Genomic DNA, 14,289 nt, shown 5'->3' with positions numbered 1-14,289 from the left:
ATTACTGAGTTTGTTTGGGCCTGTAAAAAGGCCAGGATGGAACTAGTGAGATTACAGGCAAAGACTGAGAAGGGAGGATTAAAGCTCCCTAACATGCAATTATATCAAGAAGCCTTTGTCGCTGCCCAAATAGGCTCTCTCTTTATTGAGAACTCGATATAGACCAGTTTGGGTGGACATGGAAGAAAACTTAATGCTCCATTCGGAGCAACAGATTATCTGAGTCAACAAAAGGTGGGACTGCAGAATCCAATAATGTCCCATACTAAAAATATATGGAGGCAGATTCATAAGAGAGCGAGATCTTCACCTTTCTTGACAAGCTCTGCTTCGTTATGGAACAACCCTAAATTGAAAATAGGGGACACACGGTTTCTGGAAAGACTGGTATAGAAAGGGGATAAAAACATTGGTTGTCTATATCAAGAAAACACTTTTACCTCTTTTGAAGAACTAAGGTCCAAGTATAATTTACAGAAACAAGACTTTTGGACATATCTCCAGCTGAGTGATTGTATGTTTAAGGTAGGACATAATAACAACAAATTCCCAGTACATTCCGATTATAAGTCTTAAGATAGAGATCCTTTTGTAAATTACCATATACCGCAGGGCTTATATATAGCCACTTATAGGTGGATTTAATGGAACTTATAGGGGCCTATAGGCCGTAAGGGAAAAAGACTTGGAGGTAACATTTGGAGAGGAGGAATAGAATATAACAGTAGAGATGCCCGGTCCAAGCTGATTCAATTTAAAGTGTTCAATAGGATTTATTGGACTCCTCTGAGGTTGAACAGAATAGGTTTGATAGAATCCTGTTTATGCTGGAGATGTCAGTCAAGTACAGGTGACATGATCCGTATGTTCTCTGACTGTCCAAGCTTGCATACCTTTTGCAGAAGTTAATGGAAAAGATTGTGATATTCTGGGTATCACAATACCTGCAAATCCTGCTTGGCTATTACTGAATATCACTAACGATATTGATAGACTGAAAAATGAAATGTTTTTTCCTTTTCTATCTTTGTGTGTTCGGGGGGGTTCACGCCCCTTCACCTTTTCCGCATTTTGTTTTGTTGCGGCCTTGTTCTAGAATGGATGAGGTAGTTTTTTCCCCTCGTCGGTCTGCACGCGGTGCCCCATGGTGGCGGGGCGGGGGCAGGTTTGGGGGGCTGTTTTCTTGTTGTCATTGTGGGGTGTTGTGTGTGGATTGAGGAAGATCTTTTCTTTGGTCCGTTTAGGAGTGGGGCTGTGGCGGGGTGTGGAGGGTCGGGGGACCTGGGTGCTTTCCGAATGCGCTGTGTATTCATGTCTGTGAAGTAATTGTTTAATGCCAAATATAATTAAATTACTTTGTTATTATATTGTGAAAGGAAAAAATAAAAACAATAATAAAAAATTATAATATATTGGTCATTCATTTTGACGTTTTTACCGAGATCTTAGTCGCGCAATTTTATATTTAAGTAAGATGTTTGGCACAGTATTTCTCAATAAAATAAATAGCTTTTTTTTAAGACTGTTTACTTTGTTGTTATTGGGAAGGGGCCTTGGTGGCCTAGTCTAATTAATATCAAGGACCCGGCCCCAGAGGAACAACACTGGCATCTGGTTAGGAGGACGGTGTCCAGTCCCACACACACATTCTGAACTTTCTCTGGGCTCTTTGATTCAACAGGATCCCACAGGCTTAACACTCCCTTGTTATAAGTCTTGATTCTAAATCGGATTGAGATGTTACGCTAACAAAGAGTACCAGAGAAAAACCCAGCTGGGTGTCCTGGCCAGGTTCTCTCTACTGACCCTGGACCAGAGACCAACATACAATAATACTGATGAGGGGAAGGAATTACCATGTCCATGCCAGGTTTATGGTATTACATGTATATAACCTGAAAACTACTGAGGCTGGACATCTCCATACTCCTGATTCTCTCTCAGCTCTGCAGCAGATTGCCTCGGGAATCCATGAGCTGTCTGTGTTGAGCGCTATGTAGTTTGTTAGACAGAATGTTCTGGCTGCTCCAGTGCACTCAGACACCGTCGGCACAATCGGTCGGAAAGTCTTTCAACGTTTAATGGTATGTGTGAACATCTCTCTCAGGAGCCAAGTAAAGTCACCCTCATAAACTATGGGCGCCAAAAAGACGCGATGACAAAGTAATATAGCCTGTGGTCGTATATCATTCCCTCACTATACAGTAGCTGTATGAAACGCAGCACGTAGCTCATCTGGTGCTGCTGGGTAGTGTGTGTGTGTGTGTGTGTGTGTGTGTGTGTGTGTGTGTGTGTGTGTGTGTGTGTGTGTGTGTGTGTGTGTGTGTGTGTGTGTGTGTGTGTGTGTGTGTGTGTGTGTGTGTGTGTGTGTGTGTGTGTGTGTGTGTGTGTGTTTACAGAGGTGTGAATGTGGTAATTAGTCGTAAATCGTGTCTCTCTAACCTTTGGTGGACCGACGTTTGTAATGGGCGCAGTGTTCCAGTGTTGTGGTTGATTCTGTCACAATATATTGCTTCATTATAGTTCATGAGGAAACTATCTGCTTTCCTCCTCAGCTACAGTAACTAGCTAGCTGCTCCCTCTGTCTTCTGCTCCATAGAGGAGAGGAGAGGAGAGGAGAGGAGAGGAGAGGAGAGGAGAGGAGAGGAGAGGAGAGGAGAGGAGAGGAGAGGAGAGGAGAGGAGAGGAGAGGAGAGGAGAGGAGGTTTGGGATTTTTCCAAGTCTCTCTGCTTCCTCCCCACATCATTATTTTCAATGGTGTATGAAACATGCAATTACCATCGTAAAGCCTGGCTTTTTTTGGACTCTGGGCTTTCTCCGTATTTCTATAAATGACTTTCCCTGTCCCCAAATCAAAACCCATGAAGTCGTAATAAAAAGGATCAGTGTACCAAATGGTTTCATTCCAAACGGAACCATTTGCCCTCCATCGACACAAAAAGAGACACTGTTCACACTTGCAGACGGACACAAAGGTTGAGTACACACACACACACACACACACACACACACACACACACACACACACACACACACACACACACACACACACACACACACACACACACACACACCCACAACCACAACTACACCAACCGACATGAATAGACAACCCAGTCTTTTTAAAGCACAGATACAGTACTTCAGTGCATGCTCGCAGACACAAATTCTCACAGATTGTAAGTTTACATTTCTATTGTATGAAAGAGAACTCAGTGTGTGGGTGTTTTCATTGATTCAGAGGCATTAAGAATGAATTCACTCAAAGGAGAGGTGAGAAGCTAGTGTGTGAGTGGCAGCTCATATAAAAGCCACCTGGTTCTCCAGCTCATCTGTGATTTGAGCCTTTGATACGGCTGGCGAAGAGCCTTTTCCAAACAACAAAGAAGAGACTTGGTGCTGAAGGACGACAACAATGGGCCACTTGTCAGCCTGGAGATAAAAAGATGACATCCGTTTTTTTTCCCTCTTGTTTCTCATTTTATATTTTGCTATTTCTTTTTTCAAAGGTTCCTGTAAAAGGGAATGTAGATGGGGAGTGATTTTTTTTTTCTCTCGATTTCCCCAGTGTGTCCCCCCCCACCCCTCCTCCTCTTCTTAGTGAGGCCACAGTGAGGCTGCCTTTCAGAGATTCTTGTCTTTCCCTGTGGGCCATGACTGTGTTTACCGATGTATTCCCTCTGTAAGAGACTCACCCTCTGTACAGAGAACTTTTATGTACCCCCTCTCTCAGACAGACAAACCAGAAGAGTGAATAATATGGCTATGTAAAACTACAGCAGTGCTTTGATAAAAACACACTCCAGCTACACTCTCCAGCTCTTTCTCTGCCCTGTGGATTGTTCAAAAAGCGTTCGATATTCCAAGGTGTACGATGCCTTCAGGCTATGCTCAAACCCTACTCTCCAACTAAGCACTCTGGTCTCTGGGCCATCCCACCCCTGCGGGTTCCAGCTCCCGCTCTGCCCAGTCAAAACTCTTCTCTGTCCTGTCACCCCAATGGTGGAACGCGTTTCCCCCTGAAGCTGGGACAGCAGAGTCCCTGCCCATCTTACAAAAATGTCTGAAACCCTACCTCTTCAAAGAGTATCTTAAGTAAGACATCTCAGTCGTATTGTCCCACCTAGCTATCTTAAGAGGAATACACTAACTGTGCGTACTACTGCATAAGAGCTTCTGCTAAATGACTACAATGTACAATGTTGTTTAGTGCAAAGCAGAGGAGGGGAATAGTATTGCATTGTCATTGTTAGGTGAGCTGAGCTGCAACAGAACAATACAGAGGACACTTACATCAGCCAAGCTGTTGTCATAGCGCTCAGGACACGGATGTGACCTTACTGTGGGGCGCTCGCTGCAGCAGTCCATCGTCATAGTGAAAATGACGTAGTGACGTGCCACATTGGATTCTGGGAAAAGGGGGCCGGACACTGAGATAAAGCCAGTGTGGGACATGGAACAGGAGAGTGGTGCAAAATGTTGTCAAGTTTCACAGAACAATGAGAAACGAGCAGAGCTAATGAGATGGATTAGGTATAGATGAGTGTAAGGGATGACAGAATGGAGTGGAATGGAGTGTAAAACAGTGGTAGTTTGAATGAGAGAGAAATTGAGATGGATGTAGGACAGAGAGGTGAGCGTAGTGGTGTGACATGGCTACAGGGGGCCAGGATGGCTGTGTATAGAGTAGAGACTGATACACTGTGGAGAGAGCTGGGAGGAGATGCACCGTAGCTGTTACTGTGAATGACCTCTCTCAAAGGAAGGTAAGAGAAACTCACGTTTTGTTTTTCTTCATCTCGTTTTTTACTGGATATCAATGGCAGCTTTGTGGTTATGAATAGATGACTTACCCCATGTTGTTTTGAATTAGTTGAAGACAAAAATGATGACAAAGTCTGAGTGCTCAAAGAGAGGAAGTGTACTGCAGGGCTGCTGTGAGTCTAATCAGTGCTTCTGTCTGACTCTTCTGTTGAAGTGGAGCGAATGCCTGTGCTCTCAGCCGAGGCAGAGAGGAGAGAGGACAGCGCTGAGGACAGGTCCCCAGAGGCCCCCTCGGGCCCCCAGTCCATAAACAGATGTGTCCTTGTCCCCAGTCCCCACTGAGAGAGCGCAGCCACTCAAGTGGCAAAGCAGGTCCAAACAATAGTGACAAATGTAAAGCTAAATATTGGCTTTATCTTCTCAGTAATAAAAGGCCCATGAAATTGATTTAATGCTGCAGCGCCTCTCTTGGGCAGCTTCTTACCGCCTGAACACAAAACAAAGAGCCGCAGCGATCTATTAATTAACCCACCTAATCCTGAAAAGTTAATCTCTCCACAACTTTGCCTGCCACTAACTTTGAAGCCACAGGGTCAAATGGCAGGGAGGGGAAGATACAGTACTTAGGAAAACAGAGCGAGAAAGAGAAAAGAGTGTTGACTCCAGCAAAGGGCTCTTCTGCACGGCAACAGCGGGGCTGGCGTTTGTGGAGAGGCAGGGATGCGTAACCGTCATTAAGCATAACATCCGAGCTGATTTGTGTTTTTCTGAAGAGATTAAAGAGAGGTGTAGAATATCAAAAGTGATGTTTGAATCAGGGCCGTCTTAGACTTGAGGTAAATGGGGACTGATTGTGAAATGCTTTCCGTCTATCTGCTTCTCTGTGTTAGAGGCGTCACTACAGACCCTGGTTAGATTTCAGGCTGTATCACAGGGCGGCGCACTAAGGTTGAAAAAAGTTTTCCAGAAAACCTGGTTGGAGGATTCTGCATTTCCTGCTTATTTCCTTCTGTTTCTGTGAATCTTCCAACTAGGATTTCTGGAAATTGAAAACCTGGGAATTTTGGGGAAGTTGCCAGAATTGTGCAACCCTACCCATCACACACTCACGTCTCTGAGCTGTGAGCAATTTTTCTTGTAACTGCATGTCTTTGCTTCTCGCCCACCTTACGGTCCCAGCACGACGGCACCTCACACCAACGTTCTCGCTCATGCTCACATTGTGTCTGCAGAGGTGTGAGTTACATAATTGAAAACCAATGTGTTTTTCTCCTCTGTGGTTCCTCTGACCTGCCCTCTTGCCTCCTCCCACCTCCCCCTTGCCTCACCATCATCAGTCTTTTTGTGAGCCCCTCTGGGCAGAACTGCAGGGGGACGCTGGCCCAGAAAATAGGTCACCCCTTGGTGGTCTTCTCACCTCGACAGTATCAGAAAAACACTCGACTTCCTCCTGAGAGGGCTCAACACTTCCCCTGTGTGTCTGTCCGGCTGCTTGTCAGCTCAACACACATGGAGCATACACACACAGTACACAAACACAGAATACAACACATAGAGAACACAGAACATATCACACAGAACACACACACATAACACAGAACACTTTCTGTTTTGAAAAGATCAAGACCACATCTCTCTGGCTGACTAGCTGGCAGGGTAATTAGGAGATTGAATGTTCTCGTTAACAGTACGTTCCTGTCAGGATAATGTGGGCTGTTTGATTATGCAAAAGCATATTAGGGCCAGAGTGAAGAGTCAGGCTAGTCGTCAGGCCTAATGACATGCCATTCCTCTGTGTGAGAGAGGGAGAGGAGAGGAGAGGAGAGGAGAGGAGAGGAGAGGAGAGGAGAGGAGAGGAGAGGAGAGGAGAGGAGAGGAGGAGAGGAGCAGCGGAGAGGAGAGGAGAGGAGAGGAGCAGGAGAGGAGAGGAGAGGAGAGGAGAGGAGAGGAGAGGAGAGGAGAGCAGCGGAGAGGAGAGCAGCCATCTCTGGTGTCAGGCCCTGGGCATGGACGAGTCTCTGTCAGCCAGAGATGGGTGTGTTCATTAGAGAGAGAGACTGCACTGTAATTACATCAGTGCTCTAAAAGAGGCATAGACACACTGACTCCACTTGTTGCTTTAATTGCACATTGTAATGATGCTGGTATTAGTTAAATTGTTAGAGCACTGCACCGGTATACTGAGTAAATCAGTGGAAGTCCTAATCGGTGTATTTGATCACCATTTTAACATATTAACAGATTGGCTCGGAAAGTCACAGTAAAACAACAAATGCTAATTTTCTTTCAATGAGTATTGATTGGATATGAACATGATAGTTTCCAACCCCCCACAAAATGTCGAGGCTCAATTTGAGTGTCTGAAAATGTTTTGATACCTTCACTCATGCATTCAAGTGGCCAAAGCTGAATCATACACTAAAAATTAAAGGTTCTTGGAGTACCCTTTAGGGGTTCTTCAAATTGAAACTGTGGGGGAACCCCTATAAGTTCAAAGAACCCCTTTTAATGGATCCTCGAAAAACCATTTTGAATAACTTTTTGGGTTGATTTTATAACTACCCCCCTTTATGTAAATGTGATATCTCTCTCTCTCTATATATATATATATATATTATATATATATATATGTATGTATGTATGTATGTATGTATGTATGTATGTATGTATGTATGTATGTATGTATGTATGTGTGTGTGTGTGTGTGTGTGTGTGTGTGTGTGTGTGTGTGTGTGTGTGTGTGTGTGTGTGTATATATGTATTTTTTATATATAGATATTTTTTATAAATTAGCAAAATAAATGAAAAAACATTTTTTGCTTTGTTATTATTGGGTATTGTTTGTAGATTGATGAGGGGAAAAAACAATATAATCCATTTCAGAATAAGGCTGTAACGTAACAAAATGTGGAAAAAGTCAAGGGGTCTGAATACAGACACAAAGAATGAACAGTTCTGTCATCTGTACGCAATACAGCTAGCCTTCAGCATATTCTTATGGCCCACATATTCTTACTTCATTGTTGATTGATATCCATCGAATTGTGTCCATATTCTGTTTTAGAAAGATTGGCATTGATATGTAAAGATAGATAGTATCATCATAAAACAATATCAATTTAGATCATACAAGGGACAAACCTTACCTTAAATTGAGATCGTTACATTTTTCAGTTAAATACCCTCAACTGCTGTCCTTTAAAATCCAAATGTTTCAGTTAGGCAGTTAGGTTGCTGCAAGAACCCCCACCAACTAAGGAGATTCCTCAATGAACCCCACCTCCTATGGGGTCCTTGGAAGAACCTTTTGGGGGCCATTTTCAGTGCCAAGAACCCTAAGATTCTTTGAAGAACTTTGCAGATCTTAGAAGAACCGTTGTTGAACCCCTCATTTTTAGAGTGTAGCAACTGGTAACTTCTGGGGCGAGAAGAAAATACAGGGGACACATTACAGAACCACACCTCCCAGAGCATTGCTGTAAAGCTCTAAAGAAGCTGGTCTCTCTCCAGAGTAAAGCCGTTGATATCCCCTCCACTACACCCAGCTGAGATAGTCTCCCCACGCTAAATGGAAATATGGCAATATGGCACAGAGAGCCTCCACAAAGTGGAGCTCACTCGCTGCTGCTAACTCAATTAAGAGGCATGCACAACTGGGCCTGATCGAAACGATAGTGAGCGTTTTAAGGCACCCTAATTATTTAATTTGAGTAAATGATTTTGCCCCCCCCCCCCCTGTCAGTTTATCGACAGTGTGACCGGCCCAGCCCCTGGCCCAGCACAACGTGTGTGTGTGCTGATAATTAGGCGAGTGAAGGCTCAGCATGGAAGAGAGGACCTCCCGCCTACCCTAACCTCTCACCAGATACAGTGTGTGTGAGTGAGTGATTGCATATGTGTGTATGTGTGTGTCCATGTGTATGTGCTTATGCAAGCATCTTCACAAGTCTACCTCTCCCTCTCTCTCTGTATAAATGGGAAGGCTGTTTGTCTCTATCTCTCTCTCTTTCTCTCTCTCTCTCTCTCTGTATAAATGGGAAGGCTGTTTGTCTCGCTCTCTGTGTGTCTCTCTCTCTCCCTCTCTCTCTCTCTGTATAAATGGGAAGGCTGTTTGTCTCTATCTCTCTCTCTCTCTCCCTGTCTCTCTCTCTCTCCCTCCCTCTCTATCTCTCTCTCCCTCTCTATCTCTCTGTATAAATGAGAAGGCTATGTAAGTCAGATCCCAGAGCGTGTCGATAGAACACTAGAACACTGTGATGATCTCCTGTGGAGCAGCCTCTGGGTTCAACTGGCTTAGTCTGGGATGACAGTGAGTGACATGTTTCCTCTGTGTGCCCGCAGGCTTCCCGGCGACGGCGTACGGACCAGTGGCGGCAGCGGCGGTGGCAGCAGCGCGTGGCTCAGGTAGGGCGGCCCGAGGAAAAGGCGGCTACATGGCGTACCCGCAGAACACAGGACCAGGTAAAAACTCTGCTCTGTCCGTGTTCTGTGTGGCTGCTGCTCCCTCCAGCTTCTCCCGCTCCTCTGCTTCTCCTTAGCACACCCATGGAAACATGCTTTATGTAGTCCACACACACTGGAGCCCTCAACACTTCTTCTCCAATCCTAACACTTTGTCTAAGAATGACTCGCCAAAATATTTGGGTGTTTAGGACATAAAGTAGCTCGATCGATTTCGACCATTAGAAATTAGAAATGAGTGGCTGAATTCAACTTTTGTGTAGTTCTTCCTTGGCGATGTGATGCAATATGTCTGCCTTAGCCCTCGATGACTAACACTGCTCCTCCAACCATAAAACCTGGAGACATCCACTCACTGTACACACACATAGCACTGATTGATTAGCTAACAATGTACACACACACACTCCTCCCTGTTTCTCACTCTCATTGATTCACCAGTCAGCTACATTAACAGATCTGGCTCTGTCCTTCTCAATAACACTAAAGCAATCAATAGCACTGAATAACAACCTTGGTGTTGGAAATTGACTGGCAGCATCCAAGCTCTAGGGAAGACTGGTTTTCTTAATCGGACTCAGGTCATCTGTCTGAGTTCTACAGTACCTCCCGTTGGTGGAGCCTCTGCTGTATGTGCTCGTGGTCCTGCAGTATGATCATGTGAATGTAAACCTCAAAGTCCTGATGGAAACTGTTTGGAAATATATCCTGACCCACCAGTACATTCAAGAGCGTTCACACACCCATTCACTTCAGCGCAGGGAACACAGGAAGCCAATCAGATGTTCTTTCTCTCCAATCAGACCTCTTCAAAACAAACAACCTGCCAGAGAATGAGGAAGTTTGTGATGCAGGGGGCCCATCATGTACTGCTGTCAGATTGTAACACAACGCTGGGTTGTCTGATAGGGGATGTATGAGGGGTAGGTGAGGACAGATGTGTAGTGAGGTAAATGTTGACCTCACAGGTCTGCTGCAGACTAGGTAATGAGGAGCCATAGGGGACTGTCTCAGCTGTGAGGTTCCAGACACCTGCAGCCCTGTAGTTTACTGCACACGTTTTACATTTACATTTGAGTCATTTAGCAGATGCTCTTATCCAGAGTGACTTACAGGAATAACTAAGGGTAAGGGCCTTGCTCAAGGGCACATTGACAGATTTTTCACCTCGTCAGCTTGGGGATTCAAACCAGCGATCTTTAGGTTACTGTCCCAACGCTCTTAACCACTATGTTTCCTCTCGCACGCATGCACACACACACACACACACATGGTAGATAAACAGGGTTGGGTGCTGAGGAAGACGCAGCATGTTTAAACGTGACCTTCGTCTCAGCTAATCTCCCGCTCGTCTCCTCTCCGAGCTGCAGCGCCGTGCTGTGCCGGGGTGGACGGGTGCATCTCATTACCGCCCCGCCGCGCTCCTATTTACCCATACGCTTAACATCCCACCGAGCGAGCCTTATACCCCTGCCTCTGTCTTCTCTTCGCCACGTGGCTGGCTGCTCACTGGCGTCCCTGCCTGCTCCGCAGAGAGCCAAGGGGAAGTGAAAGACAGTCCCCTATCTCCAACACGGGGCTGTCCCCCTTTTCTCCTCTCTGGCTCTGACAGCCCACGGCTTAATTACAGCGGACAGATCAACACCGCGCTCACATAGCCTCCCTCTCCATGACAGGGCAGTGCTGCTGCTGATGACGGACGGGGTTTTTAACTCCTCCCTTTTATTTACTCTCTGACTAAAGTAATCCCTAGGACTGGCCTCGCTGTCACGCCATAACAATTTAGCCCTGAATGACAAGAGTGGAGTCAGAATGTTACTCCATGTCTCCCTTCCCAGTGTTTGTCCTTCTGTGCGAATGTAATAGATGAGGAGCCTCTATTACGGAGATCATCGGAGAAAATATTAGAGGATGGACGTATCGAATAGGGATGGCTGCTTGACCGTCACTGATGAATGACACGTCCTGGGGAAGTTATTGCTTTGTTGGTTTATTACTGGGATATAATCCATAGAGTTTCAGTGAGGAGACAAAAGCAGTTGTTATTGATGGATTCTCTGTGGCCCTGTCATTCCTATGGACAGAGTGATTCATCAGAAAATCTAGGGTCTGGTGCACTCTGACCTGACTTTATTGGGCTCCTGAACATTGGGATCAGCCATTACAGTGAGATGCTAGATCACTGGATCGCGCCTCTGATCCTCCAATAGAAGGAGATCACTCATCGGAGTGCTGTCTTTTAGATTGCCTCGTCATCACTTTGGTCCTTATTGGAGGTGTGCAGATGTGCTTTTCAACTTGTTGCTTTAGTTTCAAACAGTATTCTATGGGAGATTTCCACAGCCCCATAACTCTGCATTACAGAGAGGGCGACTGTAGCAAATAAACATGCTGCAATACAATGCCTTTGAATGCAGAGTGGCAGCATTGTTTCTGTTGCATCAGCCCCATCATGCACCTCTCTCCTAGAACTGAGGAGCTGTGTGAATGTCATGTCAGCCTGGGGTTTAGGCCTTATTGCCCTTCCCCTCTGATCTCCCCTTCTCCATCGCCTCAGTCCCACTCAACAGAGATATTTCTGCCTGCTCTGTCTCTCCTTCGGGCCCTTTCAGCTCCCTCCAGAGGAATGAGCTCTTATTATGTGCATCGGAAATGAGTGGGATGTTTCAGAGTCTCAGATGAGATGGCCGCTTCTTTTCTCAAGGCCTCTGCCTGCAAACCTGCATCGTGCATCGATCGCCATGGAATTTCTGCTGCCGAGCTCATTAGGGCCGAGGATGCTCTTTTGAGCTTTTATCTTCTTTTTTTCTTTTTTCTTCTTTATGTTTTGCTTACTCTACCTCTTAACTGTTAACTCTCTATCTCTCTCTCTCTTTCCCTCTCTGCCTTTCTCTCTCTCTCATTTTCTTCCCCAACCTCTGCCTCCCCTTCTATCTCTCATCCTCACCCTTTCTCTCTCCCTGTCTCTCTCCCTGTCTCTCTCCCCTGTCTCTCTCCCCGTCTCTCTTTCTGTCTCTCTTTCTGTCTCTCTCCCTGACTCTCTCCCTGACTCTCTCCCTGTCTCTCTCCCTGTCTCTCTCCCTGTCTCTCTCCCTGTCTCTCTCCCCTGTCTCGCTCCCCTGTCTCTCTTTCTGTCTCTCTCCCCCTATCGCGCTCTTTCTCTGGCTACCTTTCCCTGTCTCGCTCTCTCTCTCTCGCTACCTTTCCCTGTCTATCTCTCTCTCTCTCTCGCTACCTTTCCCTGTCTATCTCTCTCTCTCTCTCTCTACCTTTCCCTGTCTCGCTCTCTCTCTACCTTTCCCTGCTCTTCTCTCTCTCTCTACCTTTCCCTGCTCTTCTCTCTCTCTCTACCTTTCCCTGCTCTTCTCTCTCTCTCTACCTTTCCCTGCTCTTCTCTCTCTCTCTACCTTTCCCTGCTCTTCTCTCTCTCTCTACCTTTCCCTGCTCTTCTCTCTCTCTCTACCTTTCCCTGCTCTTCTCTCTCTCTCTACCTTTCCCTGCTCTTCTCTCTCTCTCTACCTTTCCCTGCTCTTCTCTCTCTCTCTACCTTTCCCTGCTCTTCTCTCTCTCTCTACCTTTCCCTGCTCTTCTCTCTCTCTCTACCTTTCCCTGCTCTTCTCTCTCTCTCTACCTTTCCCTGCTCTTCTCTCTCTCTCTACCTTTCCCTGCTCTTCTCTCTCTCTCTACCTTTCCCTGCTCTTCTCTCTCTCTCTACCTTTCCCTGCTCTTCTCTCTCTCTCTCTTTCCCTGTCCTCTCTCTCTCTCTCTCTCTCTCTCTCTCTCTCTCCCTCTCTCTCTCTCTCTCTCTCTCTCTCTTTCCCGGTCCTCTCTCTCTACCTTTCCCTGTCCTTCTCTCTACCTTTCCCTGTCATTCTCTCACCCCTCTTTTTTCTTCTCTGTCTGCCACACCCTCCCTCCCCTGTGAGTAAGTGGATGTCAGTAAGACTCAGTGGGAGCGGATCAGTCTCGTCAGCCGAAGAGACTCATTACATGTCCGGTTCTCCTGGCCAACAGTCCCTTGGTACACAATAAGTGCATTGTGCTGAAGGTTAACGTGGCTTTAGTTCCCTCCAATATTATTTCTGGAATAAGCACATCTCTCAGGGCCTTTTCTATGGCCAATCAATGCTGTCTTTAGGCCCCCAGTGACCTGTGAAACACTGAGGATATGCTTTAATGTGACCTTTCCCACTGCACAGTGCACAGTATAATGCTTTGGTAGTCATATTTCTATGCCTGAAATGGACCCCATACTGTATAATAGTGCTATTAAGCAGCACCTGCTAGTGTAACATGTTGTTTTCAGAGGGAATTAAACAGTGAAATAGGTTTAAAATGTCCTTGTTTTCACAAGCAGGGATGTGTTGTTTTCAACATACACAATTTACACTCTGCAACATTGTTTTTGAAAGAATGGCAAATTTTCTGTCCATTAAAATAACATCAAATTGATCAGAAATACAGTGTAGACATTGTTAATGTTGTAAATGACTATTCCAGCTGGAAACAGCTGATTTGTAATGGAATATCTACATCGACGTACAGGCCTATTATCAGCAACCATCACTCCTGTGTTCCAATGGCACGTTGTGTAAACTAATCCAAGTTTATCATTTGAAAATTGCTAATTGATCATTAGAAAACCCTTTTGCAATTATGTTAGCACAGCTGAAAACTGTCTGATTAAAGAAGCAATAAAACTGGCCTTCTTTAGACTAGTTGAGTATCTGGAGCATCAGCATTTGTGGGTTCGATTACTGTTTCAAAATGGCCAGAAACAAACAACTTTCTTCTGAAACTCATCAGTCTATTCTTGTTCTGAGAAATGAAGGCTATTCCATGCGAGAAATTGCCAAGAAACTGAAGATCTCGTACAACGCTGTGTACTACTCCCTTCACAGAACAGCGCAAACTGGCTCTAACCACAATAAAAAGAGGAGTAGGAGGCCCCGGTGCACAACTGAGCAAGAGAACAAGTACATTAGAGTGTCTAGTTTGAGAAACAGACGCTTCACAAGTCCTCAACTGGCAGCGTCATTAAATAGTACAAGGCAAAACATCAG

General features: G+C 45.5%; 1 protein-coding gene across 14 annotated transcripts in view; it reads left to right on the top strand.

The window, feature by feature from the left end:
* The window catches only part of msi2h (RNA-binding protein Musashi homolog 2), a 360,285-nt gene that overhangs the window by 320,843 nt on the left and 25,153 nt on the right, over positions 1 to 14,289 (top strand). For 8 of the 14 annotated variants that reach the window (XM_014137427.3, XM_014137419.3, XM_014137430.3 and 5 more), the window contains 1 exon segment: positions 9,107 to 9,226. In XM_014137427.3, the coding sequence (XP_013992902.1) occupies positions 9,107 to 9,226 (120 nt within the window). 14 annotated transcript variants of the gene reach the window in all.

Source organism: Salmo salar, chromosome 13 (assembly GCF_965601325.2).
Source record: "Salmo salar chromosome 13, fSalSal1, whole genome shotgun sequence".
Taxonomy (NCBI): Eukaryota; Metazoa; Chordata; class Actinopteri; order Salmoniformes; family Salmonidae; genus Salmo; species Salmo salar.
Note: the sequence above shows the minus strand (reverse complement) of the source record. Positions and strands in the feature narration are given on the sequence as shown.